The sequence below is a fragment of the Podarcis filfolensis genome, assembly GCF_964270895.1.
Source record: "Podarcis filfolensis genome assembly, chromosome: 16".
Classification (NCBI taxonomy): Eukaryota; Metazoa; Chordata; class Lepidosauria; order Squamata; family Lacertidae; genus Podarcis; species Podarcis filfolensis.
This window is the reverse complement of record NC_139620.1, coordinates 37507320-37520374: the sequence shown is the minus strand read 5'-3', so window position 1 is coordinate 37520374 and position 13055 is coordinate 37507320. Positions and strand designations below refer to the sequence as shown.

Below are 13055 nucleotides of genomic sequence, written 5' to 3'. Positions count from 1 at the left end.
AAAAGAAGGAGAAAAAAGATTGAGATCTAAACCAAAATCTCATGAAATTTTGAGAGAAATTAAGTTTCACCAAAGACAATATATGGAACTGATGAATCAAGAGATAGAATGGAAAATAAAACAAATGAGACAAAAGACATTTGAATCGGCAGATAAATGTGGGAAACTTTTGGCATGGCAACTGAAGAAGAGACAAAAACAGAATACGGTTACCAATCTAGAAGTGGAGGGAAAGAACATCTATAAACCAAACGAGATTAGAAACTGTTTTCAGAGCTATTTCAGGAGACTCTATGCACAAGGGCCGGCGAACGAAAAAGAAATTGAAGAATTTCTTAAAAAATATGGATTACAAAAAATTTCTGAACAAAGCAGAATGATTTTGAACCAGAAGATAACTGATCAAGAAATTGAGGGAGCCATTCAAAATATGCAATTGGGGAAATCTCCAGGACCTGACGGACTGACCTCCAGATACTACAAAGCTTTGAAAGAATGGCTTATGCAACCGTTGAAGGAGGTCTGTAACGAAATTTTGGAGGGGAAGAAGGCACCTGAATCGTGGAAAGAAGCTTATATCACACTTATACCAAAGACAGAGACTGAGAAGAACCAGGTCAAGAACTACCGCCCTATATCATTACTTAATGTGGATTATAAAATTTTTGCAGACATTTTGGCAAAAAGATTGAAAAGAGTTTTGGTGGGGGAGATTCATAAAGACCAAGCGGGCTTTCTTCCAGGAAGACATTTGTCAGACAATGTGAGAAATATAATAGACATTATGGAGTTACTGGAAGTTAATATTAATACTAAGGCAGTATTAATATTTGTGGATGCGGAGAAAGCCTTTGACAATATTTCTTGGAGTTTTATGAAAAAGAATCTCCAAGGGATGGGGGTAGGCCAAGGTTTTGAAAATGGTATAAGTGCAATTTATTCCGAACAAAAAGCAAAACTGATTGTAAATAATGTGGTTACAGAAGAATTTGCTATTGAAAAAGGGACACAACAGGGATGCCCAATATCCCCACTACTTTTTATATCTGTCCTGGAGATTTTACTAAACATGATTAGAGAGGATCAGCTGGTTAAAGGGATTCAGGTCGGAGCTAAACAGTATAAACTGAGAGCATTTGCAGATGACTTGGTTTTAACTTTACAAGAGCCAGACACTAGTACGAAAAGAGTGTTAGAACTAATACAAGTATTTGGTCAAGTAGCAGGTTTTAAATTGAACAAACAGAAAACGAAAGTATTGGATAAAAACCTAACAGCTGCTGAAAGGGAGAAGTTTCAGAGTGAAACTGGTTTGACGGTAGCAAAGAAGGTGAAATACCTAGGGATTAATTTGACATCTAAGAATGTGAACCTATTTAAAGATAATTATGAGAAATGCTGGTCAGAAATTAAGAAAGATCTAGAAGTATGGTCAAATTTGAGACTTTCCTTGTTAGGCCGAATTGCTGTTATTAAGATGAATGTCCTGCCTAGAATGTTGTTTTTGTTTCAAACATTGCAGATTTTAGACAAAATGGATTGTTTCAAGAGGTGGCAAAAATATATATCTAGATTTGTCTGGCAGGGCAAAAAGCCCAGAATAAAATTTAAGATATTAACTGATGCAAAAGAAAGAGGGGGGTTTGCCCTGCCAGACTTAAAGCTGTATTATGAATCAGCGGCGTTTTGCTGGCTGAAAAGTTGGCTGCTTCTTGAAAACACAGACATTTTGGACTTGGAAGGGTTTAACAACAGATTCGGCTGGCATGCATATATATGGTATGACAAGGTAAAAATTCATCAAGGCTTTAAGAATCACATGGTTAGGAAAGCATTGTACAATGTTTGGATTCGATATAAAGATTTGTTGGAAAACAAAACCCCTAGGTGGCTGTCACCAATGGAAGCTAAGGAAGTGAAAAAACTTAATATGGAATCCAAATGGCCAAAGTACTGGGAAATTGTAGAACAGGAGGAGGGAAAAGTAAAACTGCAGAGCTATGAGAAATTGAAGTCAAAGGTAAGAGATTGGCTTCATTATTATCAGATAAATGAAGTTTTCAAACAGGACAGGAAAATTGGCTTCCAGGTGGAGAAGTCAAAACTAGAAACAGAGCTATTGGAACCCAATACTAAGAATTTGTCAAGAATGTATAGCTTGCTGTTGAAATGGAATACACAAGACGAGACGGTTAAATCAGCTATGATTAAATGGGCACAAGACATTGGTCACAACATTATGTTTGCTGACTGGGAACAGTTATGGACCACCGGCATAAAGTTCACGGCATGTAATGCCTTGAGAGAGAACATCATGAAAATGATTTATAGGTGGTACATGACCCCAGTCAAGCTTGCAAAAATTTATCATATGCCCAGTAATAAATGCTGGAAATGTAAGGAAACTGAAGGTACTTTCTACCACCTTTGGTGGACGTGCCCAAGGATTAAGGTATTCTGGGAAATGATTTATAATGAAATGAAAAAGGTGCTTAAATGCACGTTCGTGAAGAAACCAGAAGCCTTTCTCCTGGGCATGGTAGGCCAATTGGTGTCAAGGAAAGATAGGACGTTTTTTATGTACGCTACAACAGCAGCAAGAGTATTGTTAGCAAAGTATTGGAAGACACAAGAACTACCCACACTGGAAGAATGGCAGACCAAGGTAATAGACTACATGGGACTGGCGGAGATGACCGGCAGAATCCGAGACCAAGGGAAAGAGACGGTGGAAGAAGATTGGAAGAAATTTAAAATCTATCTTAAGAACTGTTGTAAAATTAATGAATGCTAAAATGTTTTGGGTAATGCAAAATAGAATTGCAGCGATTAACAATTGGATATGAGAAATAAGATCTAAAGAAAGTGTTATATTGAAATTAGGGGATGCTGAAAAGATTGATAACAGGGATGCAGAAAGGGGAGGTATGGGGAAGTCGCTGAAAGAAGGTTCAAGAAAAGAAAGGTTAAGAAAGTATATGTGTTTATATGTTTGTATGTCCATGTATTGTGTTGTATTGTTTTGTATTATGTGTGGAAAAACCAATAAAAAATTTATTAAAAAAAGAAAAGAAAGAAATCTAGGTCCTCACTATGGAAGGACATGTGGATCCAGAATTGGTCTCCACAGTCACATACGGACTCACTGTTAAAACCATCTTCATGGAAGACAAATTTTACTCAGCTACAAGTGATCACCAAAGCAAGCAAATAGACAAACAAAAAGTTATGCACAGAAAACCATGATAAGGTTATTTCATAACTTTTCACAATTTATGTTAGCATAGAAACTTTTTGCTGCAATTGCAGCTCTACAGTGGCATCCCATGGAGTAAACAAAATATTTTAATTCACCAGGGGGTTTAATGTGAAACCAAGATTGTTTCTAAAAATTGTGCTTTATTCTTTTGTTGCTTCTGACTAAAAGTTTATTTAATCAGCTCCACAGATTTTCTGTTGGATTCAGGTCAGGGCTATTCAACACAGCTTTTGGCATTATATTCTGCATTAGATTATCTTTCTAATGATATACTGCAGAGGTTCATTCTAATTTAATACTTTTCTTATGAGCCATCAGCCCTTAGAAATACAGCTTTGCCTAAAGTTTTCCACCATTTTGACCACTAGTGTAATGAGCATCACCTTCATCATATGTCAAATGCAGAAATATATTCATTACAGATATACAATACGGTTTTAAAGCAGACACAGACACACACACACACACACACACACACACACACACACACACACACACTTCCTTACAGAATGTCATCGAAGAGTTCAGGTGTAGGAGGTTCATTGAAGGCTATGCTTGAAGTTATATAGATTTGAGACATAATGCCAGCAATAACAAGATCTCCAGACTGGAAATATTTGTGAAGAATAGGAAGAGGGTCACGGATGGAACAGGGAGCAACTGCAGCCTTGCACTCATCTGGAGGAAGGAGCACTGACGCCAACATCATGGAAAGTACCATCCTGCACACAGCATGGTAGGAGGAAGAGGAATTTTTTAGGCAACAATTCATCTCTTTGCACATTGTCATCTTTCGTAACCGGAATGGTTACGAAAGCCGGATTTTTGCGGGGAAAAGAATGAGTGATCAGTCTGACAGAGCCCTTGGTGTAAGGCGAAGCTCTGAACATCACAGGAGATATTAATAGTATCTCCCAGTTTTGATTCATAGTTTTCATGCAGCTACTGGAACTCCCCAGAGAGTCAAAGAAATGATCATGATTTCTTTGATAATTACAGGAGATTTCTTTGATAATCAGCTTCTCAGTGATTTAGGGGTGGGGAGCATGTTTATCATATCACAGCCAAAGTCTCAGCTGGTCCTCTTAGTAGGGAGAGCAATAAGTTTATGGAGAGTCAAACTTGGCCCTCCAGATGTTTTGTGACTACAACTCCCATCATCCCTGACCACTGGTCCTGTTAGCTACGGATGATGGGAATTGTAGTCCCAAAACATCTGGAGGGCCGAGTTTGCCTATGCCTGGCTAAAGCTTTATTGTAAACAACATGGTTGATCTTGTGATCTTATGGGGCACTTGATGTGAGGGGTGACCTGGATCCTCATCTCCCACATCCCCCATGGGCCATAGGTGTCATGGGGGTGGGGCAGCATACCTCTCCATCATCTGGTATCACAGAGACATCAGAGAACCCATTTTCCCCACATGAATCATCAGCTGGTCCTTGGGCCTGAAACTCAGCAAACATGGTGCTCTGCAAGCTCCTGCTATCAGCTGATCTTTGGGGCCTCACAAAGCTACATATGGAGCTATGCAGGGCCCCCCAAGAGATGTTTGTTGGGGTTTCCATAGTTTCATGAATGCAGCTTTGCAAGCCTGAACTATCAGAACATCATCAGCACTTGAAAAGCACTTTGTGCGGGGTTTTGTAGGTTCTCCTGACAGCTGAAATGTTCTTCAGTACAGCCACTCTGTATCTGCCCTACATGGAGAAGATAAACTCAGAGAATCTGGGTCTCATTTGTAGGCAGATGAGGACCAGCGGGTAACAAATGTCATTCAATTGTTTTGAAGCCCCACTTGGAAATGTGACAACTTTACATTGTGAAGCCAGGTGGATGTGTACAGACATGTGTATCCACAGGTGGAGGGTGACAGAAAGGATTAAAAATGCAACCTCTTAATTGTCCATAATGTTCTGCCATGTTATACAGGCTTTTGCAGCTACATTCTGAGATCAGCAGCCTTTCTTGATTACATATAAATAAATACAATATAGCTTTTACCTAAATATATAAAGTATAGCCTTGGCAGAAGTTACGTGTTTCACGCTGATGATGTCTCCCCATGAAGGGATATACCTTTAGCACCCTATGAATGGAAGATCAGTGTATTGGCAAGATAACAAAGTGACAGAACAACTTCATGGAGTTAAAAATTGGTCTCAGCTTTATTTGCTACAGATGTAGGTTGGAGGCTATTTCTAAGAATGAAAAGGATAAGAGTTGAGAAATACAAGGAATTACTTTTTCTGCTTTTCATTCAATAAATGCCAGCAAACAATGCAATAATTAAAAGCATTAATGCAAGTTGATTCCTATTTGCTTCTCAGAATTAAGTGGTCTTTGCTGTTCAAGTCGGGCCTCAGAAGAATGATGTACAATTTGGGGGAAAAGATACAACCCAGCAAACCTGCGCTGGAGGCCAAGATGCAAAAGACCTCCACAGCCACCATCTGCTTTCCTTTGGTGCTCAGATAAGAGGGAACAAAGGACAGCCAAACGCTGCAGAACACCAACATGCTGAAGGTGATGAACTTGGCTTCGTTGAAACTGTCCGGCAACCTCTTGGCCAGGAAAGCCATAGTGAAGCTGACCATGGCCAGGAATCCCAGATAACCCAGGACAGAATAAAACATCGCGACAGAACCTTCGTTGCATTCCACAATGATTTCCTCCAGCAGAGAGTTCATGTCCACATCTGGGAATGGAGGAGCCGTACAGAGCCAAGCAGCACAAATGCTGGTTTGAACTGAGCAGCAAGCAAGAAGAACCGAGTTTGTGAGAGATTTCCCCACCCATTTCCTCATCCTGGATCCTGGTTTGGTGGCCATGAAAGCCAGAACCACCGTGATGGTTTTGGCCAAGACACAAGACACAGCAATGGAGAAGATGATGCCAAAAGCAGCTTGTCGTAAAGAGCAGCTCACTGGGTGAGGCTGGCCAATGAACAGCAAGGAGCAGAGGAAGCAGAGCAAGAGGGAAGTAAGCAGAGTGTAGGTGAGGTCCCGGTTGTTGGCTTTGACAATGGGAGTGTCCCCATTCCTAGAGAAGACGCCAAGTATCAAAGCTGTGAGCAGAGAAAACACCAGAGCTAAGGAAGCTAAAACGAACCCTAAAGGTTCTGTGTAGGAAAGAAAATGTTGGCGTTTGGGGATGCACTGATCTCTGTCCTTGTTTGGAAATTGGTCATCTTGGCATTGGAAACAATAATCCACATCTGAAAAAATCAAATGAGTAATATATGAGTTCCAACAAATAAGTTGGGGAAAATATCAGAGATAAGTGGATATTAAAAACTGTTTGTACAATCTGCAGTCACTATGCTTAATCCACAATAGGCTCTACGTTTCGATGGGCCTAAAGTGCATGGATTTTTCATCTACTCTGTCCTTCATCTGGAGATAGTGATCAGAAACATTGGCTTTGGTTGTGCCCTTAGCTAGAGTTGGTCAGAACACTTAGTGGTACAATGTTCAAAATAGTAATAGTAATCCTACCCGTTTGATTTGAAATCATCCCATGTGGACATGAAGCACAATCATAGCAACAAAATGGCAACCCCTCCTTCTTTTTCCTGCTGTAGCCTGGCTGGCAGCGATCATTACACAAGGCAAGGGGCAGCACCTAGCCATAAAAAGAGGAGAAAATGTAGCTCTCTCGTGCCTTGTAAACAACACAGTTTTAACCAAAATGACATCAGTTGGCTGATTAACATTATTCCAGAAAGGCATGTTGTATAAATAAATAAACTGTAATGTAAATTTTGGGAGTGAATGAGAAGGGATATTGAATTTTAAAGATGGAGGATGGAGAGAGGACAGAGAAGACAACAGACTTTGAAATACAGGGAGTTGACAAAGAAGGTAAAATAGGAAGCATATACATTATTAGGCTCAGAGAAGCACCACAAGACATTAAATCTTTCAAAACAAATGGGTAACGTAGCCTCCCCTTGTCTTCTGAGATGTAAATCTCACTTGGGTCAGTATAATTTACTCCTACAATACCGCATTTTTAAAAATCCAATGGTCCCACCTGATTAAAGGATCTGTGCCATGTGATGGCTCCCTCATCCATGCTGAAGTCTACATTTTGTGACTCTTGTGGAACTATCTTTCCTACTTTCACTCGGGAGAAGGTTTGGTTTGGAAAGGTAACCCAGTTAATAATATCAAATCCACCTGCTAATTCCCCATTCTCATCAAAGGACACAAAGTCACCAGCACTGTTATTGAAGAAGATACTCCTCAAGAACGAGTGCAGCTAGGCAGACGAAAACAAAGGGAAAGTTTATAAAAGGAGAGCTTTTATGGATTTTAGAAACAAGAAGTATCCATCAATATTTTTCACACATTGGAAAGTAGTCAAAAACTGTGCAGTCTACAACATTTGGAGCACCTAAGGATTTCTAGCAAGTACAGCTGGCCTGATTCAGCTCTGGGGTTCGTGTGCAAAGGCAAAATGGTGCCATTTCAGGAATCCCTGGAACTGCCCCTCCTGCAAGGTGGGTGTGCAGGGAGAAGGGGGCAAAGAAATGGAGAGCAGCTTATGGTGGGCTTTCCCTGATCTCCATTTCTTTGTTTACTTTTCCCCACCAACGTAAAGTGACCATAACTTGCACTTCCAATACAAACAATGAATATCACTGGGAGCGAGTTAAAAAACTGTCCAGGTAATTACACTTGAAAATAGCCCTATATGTTCCTCTTTGGTGCAGAAACAAATGCAGGTTCTAGAAAAAAGTTGGTGTTGCTGGACAGAATGGATGGGCAGTCATGGGTAGAAACAAACCTTAGTATTTTCAAACAAATTCATAATTTTTAACAATTCTCCTTTCTCTTGATCAACTTTGCAAAGGTTTATTCTGAATAGGAAATCTCACCTGCCAAGGTTGCAGTTTTGGAGGATCAAGCCCACCTCTGCCTGACATCATTCTGCGTTTTGACCTGGATGAGTGCATCTGATGTAAAGAATGTGCAATGGCATAAACCGCATTATAGATACTGTAACTTTGGCCAGTCATGGTCATTTCAAAAATATGCCCAGGAAGGCTCTCCAGACTCTCATGGCCAGTGCAGGTCTTTGTGTTTTCATTGCTCTCATTGGAAGCAGAAAATAAACAGTTGAATGCCTGTTGCCAAAAAGCATGGAGGAACCCATCTCCCTTTGGAGAGTTGGGGTTTAGAGTCTGAAGGAAGTCTTTAAATCCCTGGACTTTCTCTGTGTGAATTGCAAAAGACAAGGCACCATCAAAGACTTGTATATCGTAATACCTTTGCATTGTTTCTGAAGTGAAAGCCCACTGGGCTGTAAAAATCCACACACTGCCTGTAGACTTCTCTGCAATATCTTCAGCTAATGAAAAGAAATATTGCATCCATTTCACAACTGTAATGGTCTGAGGTTCTGCACACAGAACCAAAATGTTGACTTCTGAGGCCACCAGGAAAGAGGACTTGGCCCGAACGCGTTCCAAGAAACTGAAATTATCTAGACCCTGAGATAAGGCTGGTAGTTTTTCACTGAAAGCCGTACAGACTCCATGCCAGGAAAGCATTGGCACTAAGGTTTGCATAAAGGTCTCTCCATTTTCATCATCGGATGCCACAATTCCTACCCATGTCCACTGGAAATGTAGAAGTAGCATGACAATCCCTGCATATTGATATTTCTCATTGGGCACCGTTCGGTAGAATGTCTGGGGCTGCAATTCTGGGCTTCTCACTGGAGCTAATACGCAGTAAGCAATCTGGAGGAAGAAATCAATCCCACAAGAATTGGAGAGTTCTATCATATGGTTACAAATAAAGACATCAAGTTTTCCTATACTTTGCGGTGATGTACACCACTAAAATAATTCAAGATCTGGACCTATACCTACTTGTTTTGTTACTTGGGAAGAAAGAAGTACAGCTCAACGGAACTGTGGAGGGATTGTCAGTTCAGAAGCTGTTTTGTCCTTGGACATCATTGTCCATGTTTGAAAAAGAAAACGTTCTGACCTCCTTTGCCTCCTTTGCCTGGTCCTCAGACCCTAGTTGGCACAAAGAGTCCTTGAGAAAGAGTACTTTGCAGAATGCTGCTTTTATTCTTAGAAAGTCTTCTCCAACCACGACTGACAGCTTTATGCATATCAAACGCAACCAGCTTTCTACCAACCCACACCACACACAATCAATGACCACTCTATATATACAGGCATATGTAGGTAAAAGGTTGCATGAGTCATGCGGACTTTGCCAATTCATTGAATGCTGCTGACTCATACTGACTGGGTACCTTTTATATTAAAGAAACAGCGGCCAATTTTAGGCCGTGACAATCATGGTATATTTCATGAGTGGGAAACCTGTGGCTCTCCAGAACTTCCTGGACTCCTTGACCATTGAGCAAAAGTGGTTGGGGCTAGTGGACAAAATCAGGACAAGCAACTCCCCTGGTTAGTTAGAACCATTCTGATGAGACACAACTAGAGATAGGAGAGGAATTGAGTTCAATGAACATCTTAATAATTAAAAAAAACCCCACCTGATTCACAATTCCTGAAACAATTGGTGAACCAAAATGCAGCTGTCCTCTGACATTTGTACTTGTACTAAAATGACACTGGTCACAAAAGTGAATACATTAGTGAAAATGAAATCAAAAAATATATTACATTAGGAAAAATAGCTGGGAAATCTGTGGATTAGCCAGAACTGCTTAGGAGGAGCAGGGTTTCTCTGATCTCTTGCAGCTGGCCTTGGGCAGCTTCCTGGGAGCAGGAGGAAGACTCCTGCTGCTGCATCTGCCCTGTCCCAACCTCCCTGCTGCTTCCCAGTGACACATGGGAGACAAAGTCTGACAAGCACCAAAGCCCCTCTCCTCCAACCACTAGTGCATAGCTCCCCCAGATGTTTTGTATCATTTATATATTTTCCTCTCACACTTCCTTTTTCAGAAAAATGAACCAAAGTAAAAGAAAGCATTGAGAACCTAGAAGATAATTATTGTGCCCAAGGCAAAAGAGCTTCACAGCCCCCACATTTACTATACCTGTGGAATCTTGTAGACGCCTAAGACAGTAGCCATGTGGAGGGAGATGTCAGAGTCAAGTCCCCCAATAAAAGCTATCTTACTTTTCTTCGTCTCACATATGAAGTTGGGGACAATCCTTTCTGTGATGGACAGAAGTTTCAGGGTGTTCTGATAAGTCATCCTTGCATTTAAGTAGCTATCATAGATGTGAAACCCAAAGGTCATATTCGGTACAATATTAGGGTTCCCGTTTATTTCTTTGACAGCAAACACCAGGGAGAGAATATTCTGGTAGTACTTCAGTGTGTCACTAATAAAAGAGTTATACAGTGGTACCTTGGGTTACAGATGCTTCAGGTTACAGACTCCCCTTCCCCAGAAATAGTACCTCAGGTTAAGAACTTTGCTTCAGGATGAGAACAGAAATCGTGTGGTGGCGGCGCAGCGGCAGGCCCCATTAGCTAACGTGCTACCTCAGGTTAAGAACAGTTAAAGGTTAAGAATGGACTTACAGAAAGAATGGACTTACAGAAAGAATTAAGTTCTTAACCCGAGGTACCACTTTACTACGTGCCAGAAGTATTCTCCTCCTCTCCCTCTTAAGCACATTGGTAACTTTCTGGCTCTCTCTGGCAAATCCCAAAAGATTAAATAAAACAAATAAGCTAACAAACAACCTATATATCCATTGTTTGTCTCGACAGTTGATAGTTGACCCCATGGACAATATTCAGTCAGCTTTAAGAATATTGCATCTAAAAAGCATTTAATTTCGTGCAGAGCATTCATATCCTGAAACTCACATATGTAAATAAATCTCTGATCTGCAGGTGTATACCACTGGTGCATAAATTAAAGGGTCTTCACAGGTGGCTAAAGCAAACCGCCATTCCTCCTATGTTAATTTTGGGAAGGGGGACCTGTTTGCCACATCCTCCTCTTACCTCCTTATTTCCTTTCAGGAGCCAACAGACACTCACTGGAAGAGAAGTTCCCAAGTCTGAAATTCTATTCTTTCATAGTAACTGAGTTTCCCTCCTTCCCTCCTTCAAATAAAATTGTGGCTGTACAAAAAATACTGTAGCCAATGTTAGTCATACTCTTAGAAGGACCATTAGGATTACTAGATCAGACTAAATTAGGTTTATTAATTTCAGTGAGTCTACTCTGCAAATAACTGAGTATCGATACTTTTTTTTTTTTACTCAATAGGGTTTACATTGTATAGCAGAGACTATAATCCAAATTCTATGTTATTCATATGTCACATTCATCTGTGACTGTCAGAGTAAATTATAGTGATCGTGAATATGAAGATAAAGCTTTGCTGCAAGGGAAAACCAGACGTTAATGGTGTCAAAGAAAACACAGAGGGAGAATGAGGATGAAGTTGGGAGAAAGTGGTGAGAGCCATGGGATCAGGTGATGAGAAAGCAGAACAGGCAGAATATAGAAACCTCAAGAAGCAGAATAAAGCAACAAAGAAGAAGATGACCAGATCACAATGTAAAAAGAAGAAAATATATGTTTCACATCCTCCTTGATAAAAGTCACAGTGAAACGTGTTCTGAGCATGCTAACGTATGTTTGGTGTAATTGTAGCATACATGAGCTCACCAAGGGTACCCTATGAAGGATAAAAAATTTTACTTACAGAAGTTCATCTATAAGCTTTGTGTTTGGGTGCTCATGGAAATCCATTTCTTCAAATAAAAAGCCGAAATAGGTAACAATTCCTCCAATGATTAGGTCCCCTCTCTGATAGTTCTGGTATGGAAGCTGGAAAGGCTCCATCATGGTGCATCTAGCAGAGTGTTCCTTGCTCTCAGTTGGAGGCAACTGTAGCCACAGGAAGAGAAGAATCTGCAGCAGAAATGTTCCTACCATCTTGGGGCCAACAGGGATGTTGAAAGTCATATTTGTATGTCATCCTCCATAAACTGCATTGCAAGACTCTGGATTATTTTGATAAAGGGAAAATGCCAATGATCTAATTCATAAAAACCTGCATGTTCAGAATTTCTCATGTGGGCTCTGAATGACACAGGATTTATTTTATATACACTTTCACACACTGACATTGATTGTGTTCATGGCCTGAAAAAGTGTACAGGGGATTAGGGAAGATGAATGATAAATCCCAGCAATTTGAGATAATTATTAGTTCCAAAGTTATCTCCTTAGAGCATTGAGCTCTGTGACTTTTAGTAAGATCAAAATAATGATGCATATTTGTTATTGAGTAGTTCTCTTGCAATTGCGAGTGCCCCAGGCAAGCAAGCAGTCCAGCTGCAAACTGTTGATCTGAAGCGAACTTCCTATTTTCCTCAACACTCTTCCTCAATCTCACCTGCACTATTTCCTCCAGCTGTACATTTGTCACCAATGAAGACATGATTTTCAGGATTTTGTACCACAAGGGTGTTTCCTTGTATACCAGTTAAGGGGAGAAAAGAAATACGTAAAATAATGCAGGATCCAGATGCAGGTGCAATAAAGAGTATGACATTTCCTTACAGAAATGGTTAGTGTAGTGCTGTGGACATATTGTATCTTAATTTCAGTAAGGCTTTGGACAAAGTCTCTCCCCCCCAGTGGTGTAGCGTGGGTTGTCAGCACCCGGGGCAAGGCAAGTAATTTGCACCCCCTAACCCGTGGATTTGCGCCCCCTAACCCTAACCCCCAGATGTTGCGCCCGGTGCGGCCGGCCCCCCCTGCACCCCCCACGCTATGCCACTGCTCCCCCCCCATCTTCAGAGTGGAATGAGGAAACTGTTA

General features: G+C 40.7%; 2 protein-coding genes and 1 long non-coding RNA gene across 3 annotated transcripts in view; 1 reads left to right on the top strand and 2 right to left on the bottom strand.

The window, feature by feature from the left end:
* LOC310751270 (vomeronasal type-2 receptor 26-like) overlaps positions 1 to 13055 on the top strand; it is a 249162-nt gene that overhangs the window by 61555 nt on the left and 174552 nt on the right. The window lies entirely within an intron of this gene.
* LOC310751424 overlaps positions 1 to 13055 on the bottom strand; it is a 226988-nt gene that overhangs the window by 170776 nt on the left and 43157 nt on the right. The window lies entirely within an intron of this gene.
* LOC310750923 (vomeronasal type-2 receptor 26-like) lies at positions 5508 to 12194 on the bottom strand (the record flags this gene model as incomplete). Its single annotated transcript, XM_083589320.1, has 5 exons — positions 5508 to 6514; positions 7296 to 7523; positions 8143 to 9009; positions 10296 to 10473; positions 11932 to 12194. The coding sequence occupies 5 exons, from the start codon at positions 12192 to 12194 to the stop codon at positions 5576 to 5578; spliced, it is 2475 nt and encodes an 824-aa protein (XP_083445446.1). The 3' UTR covers positions 5508 to 5575.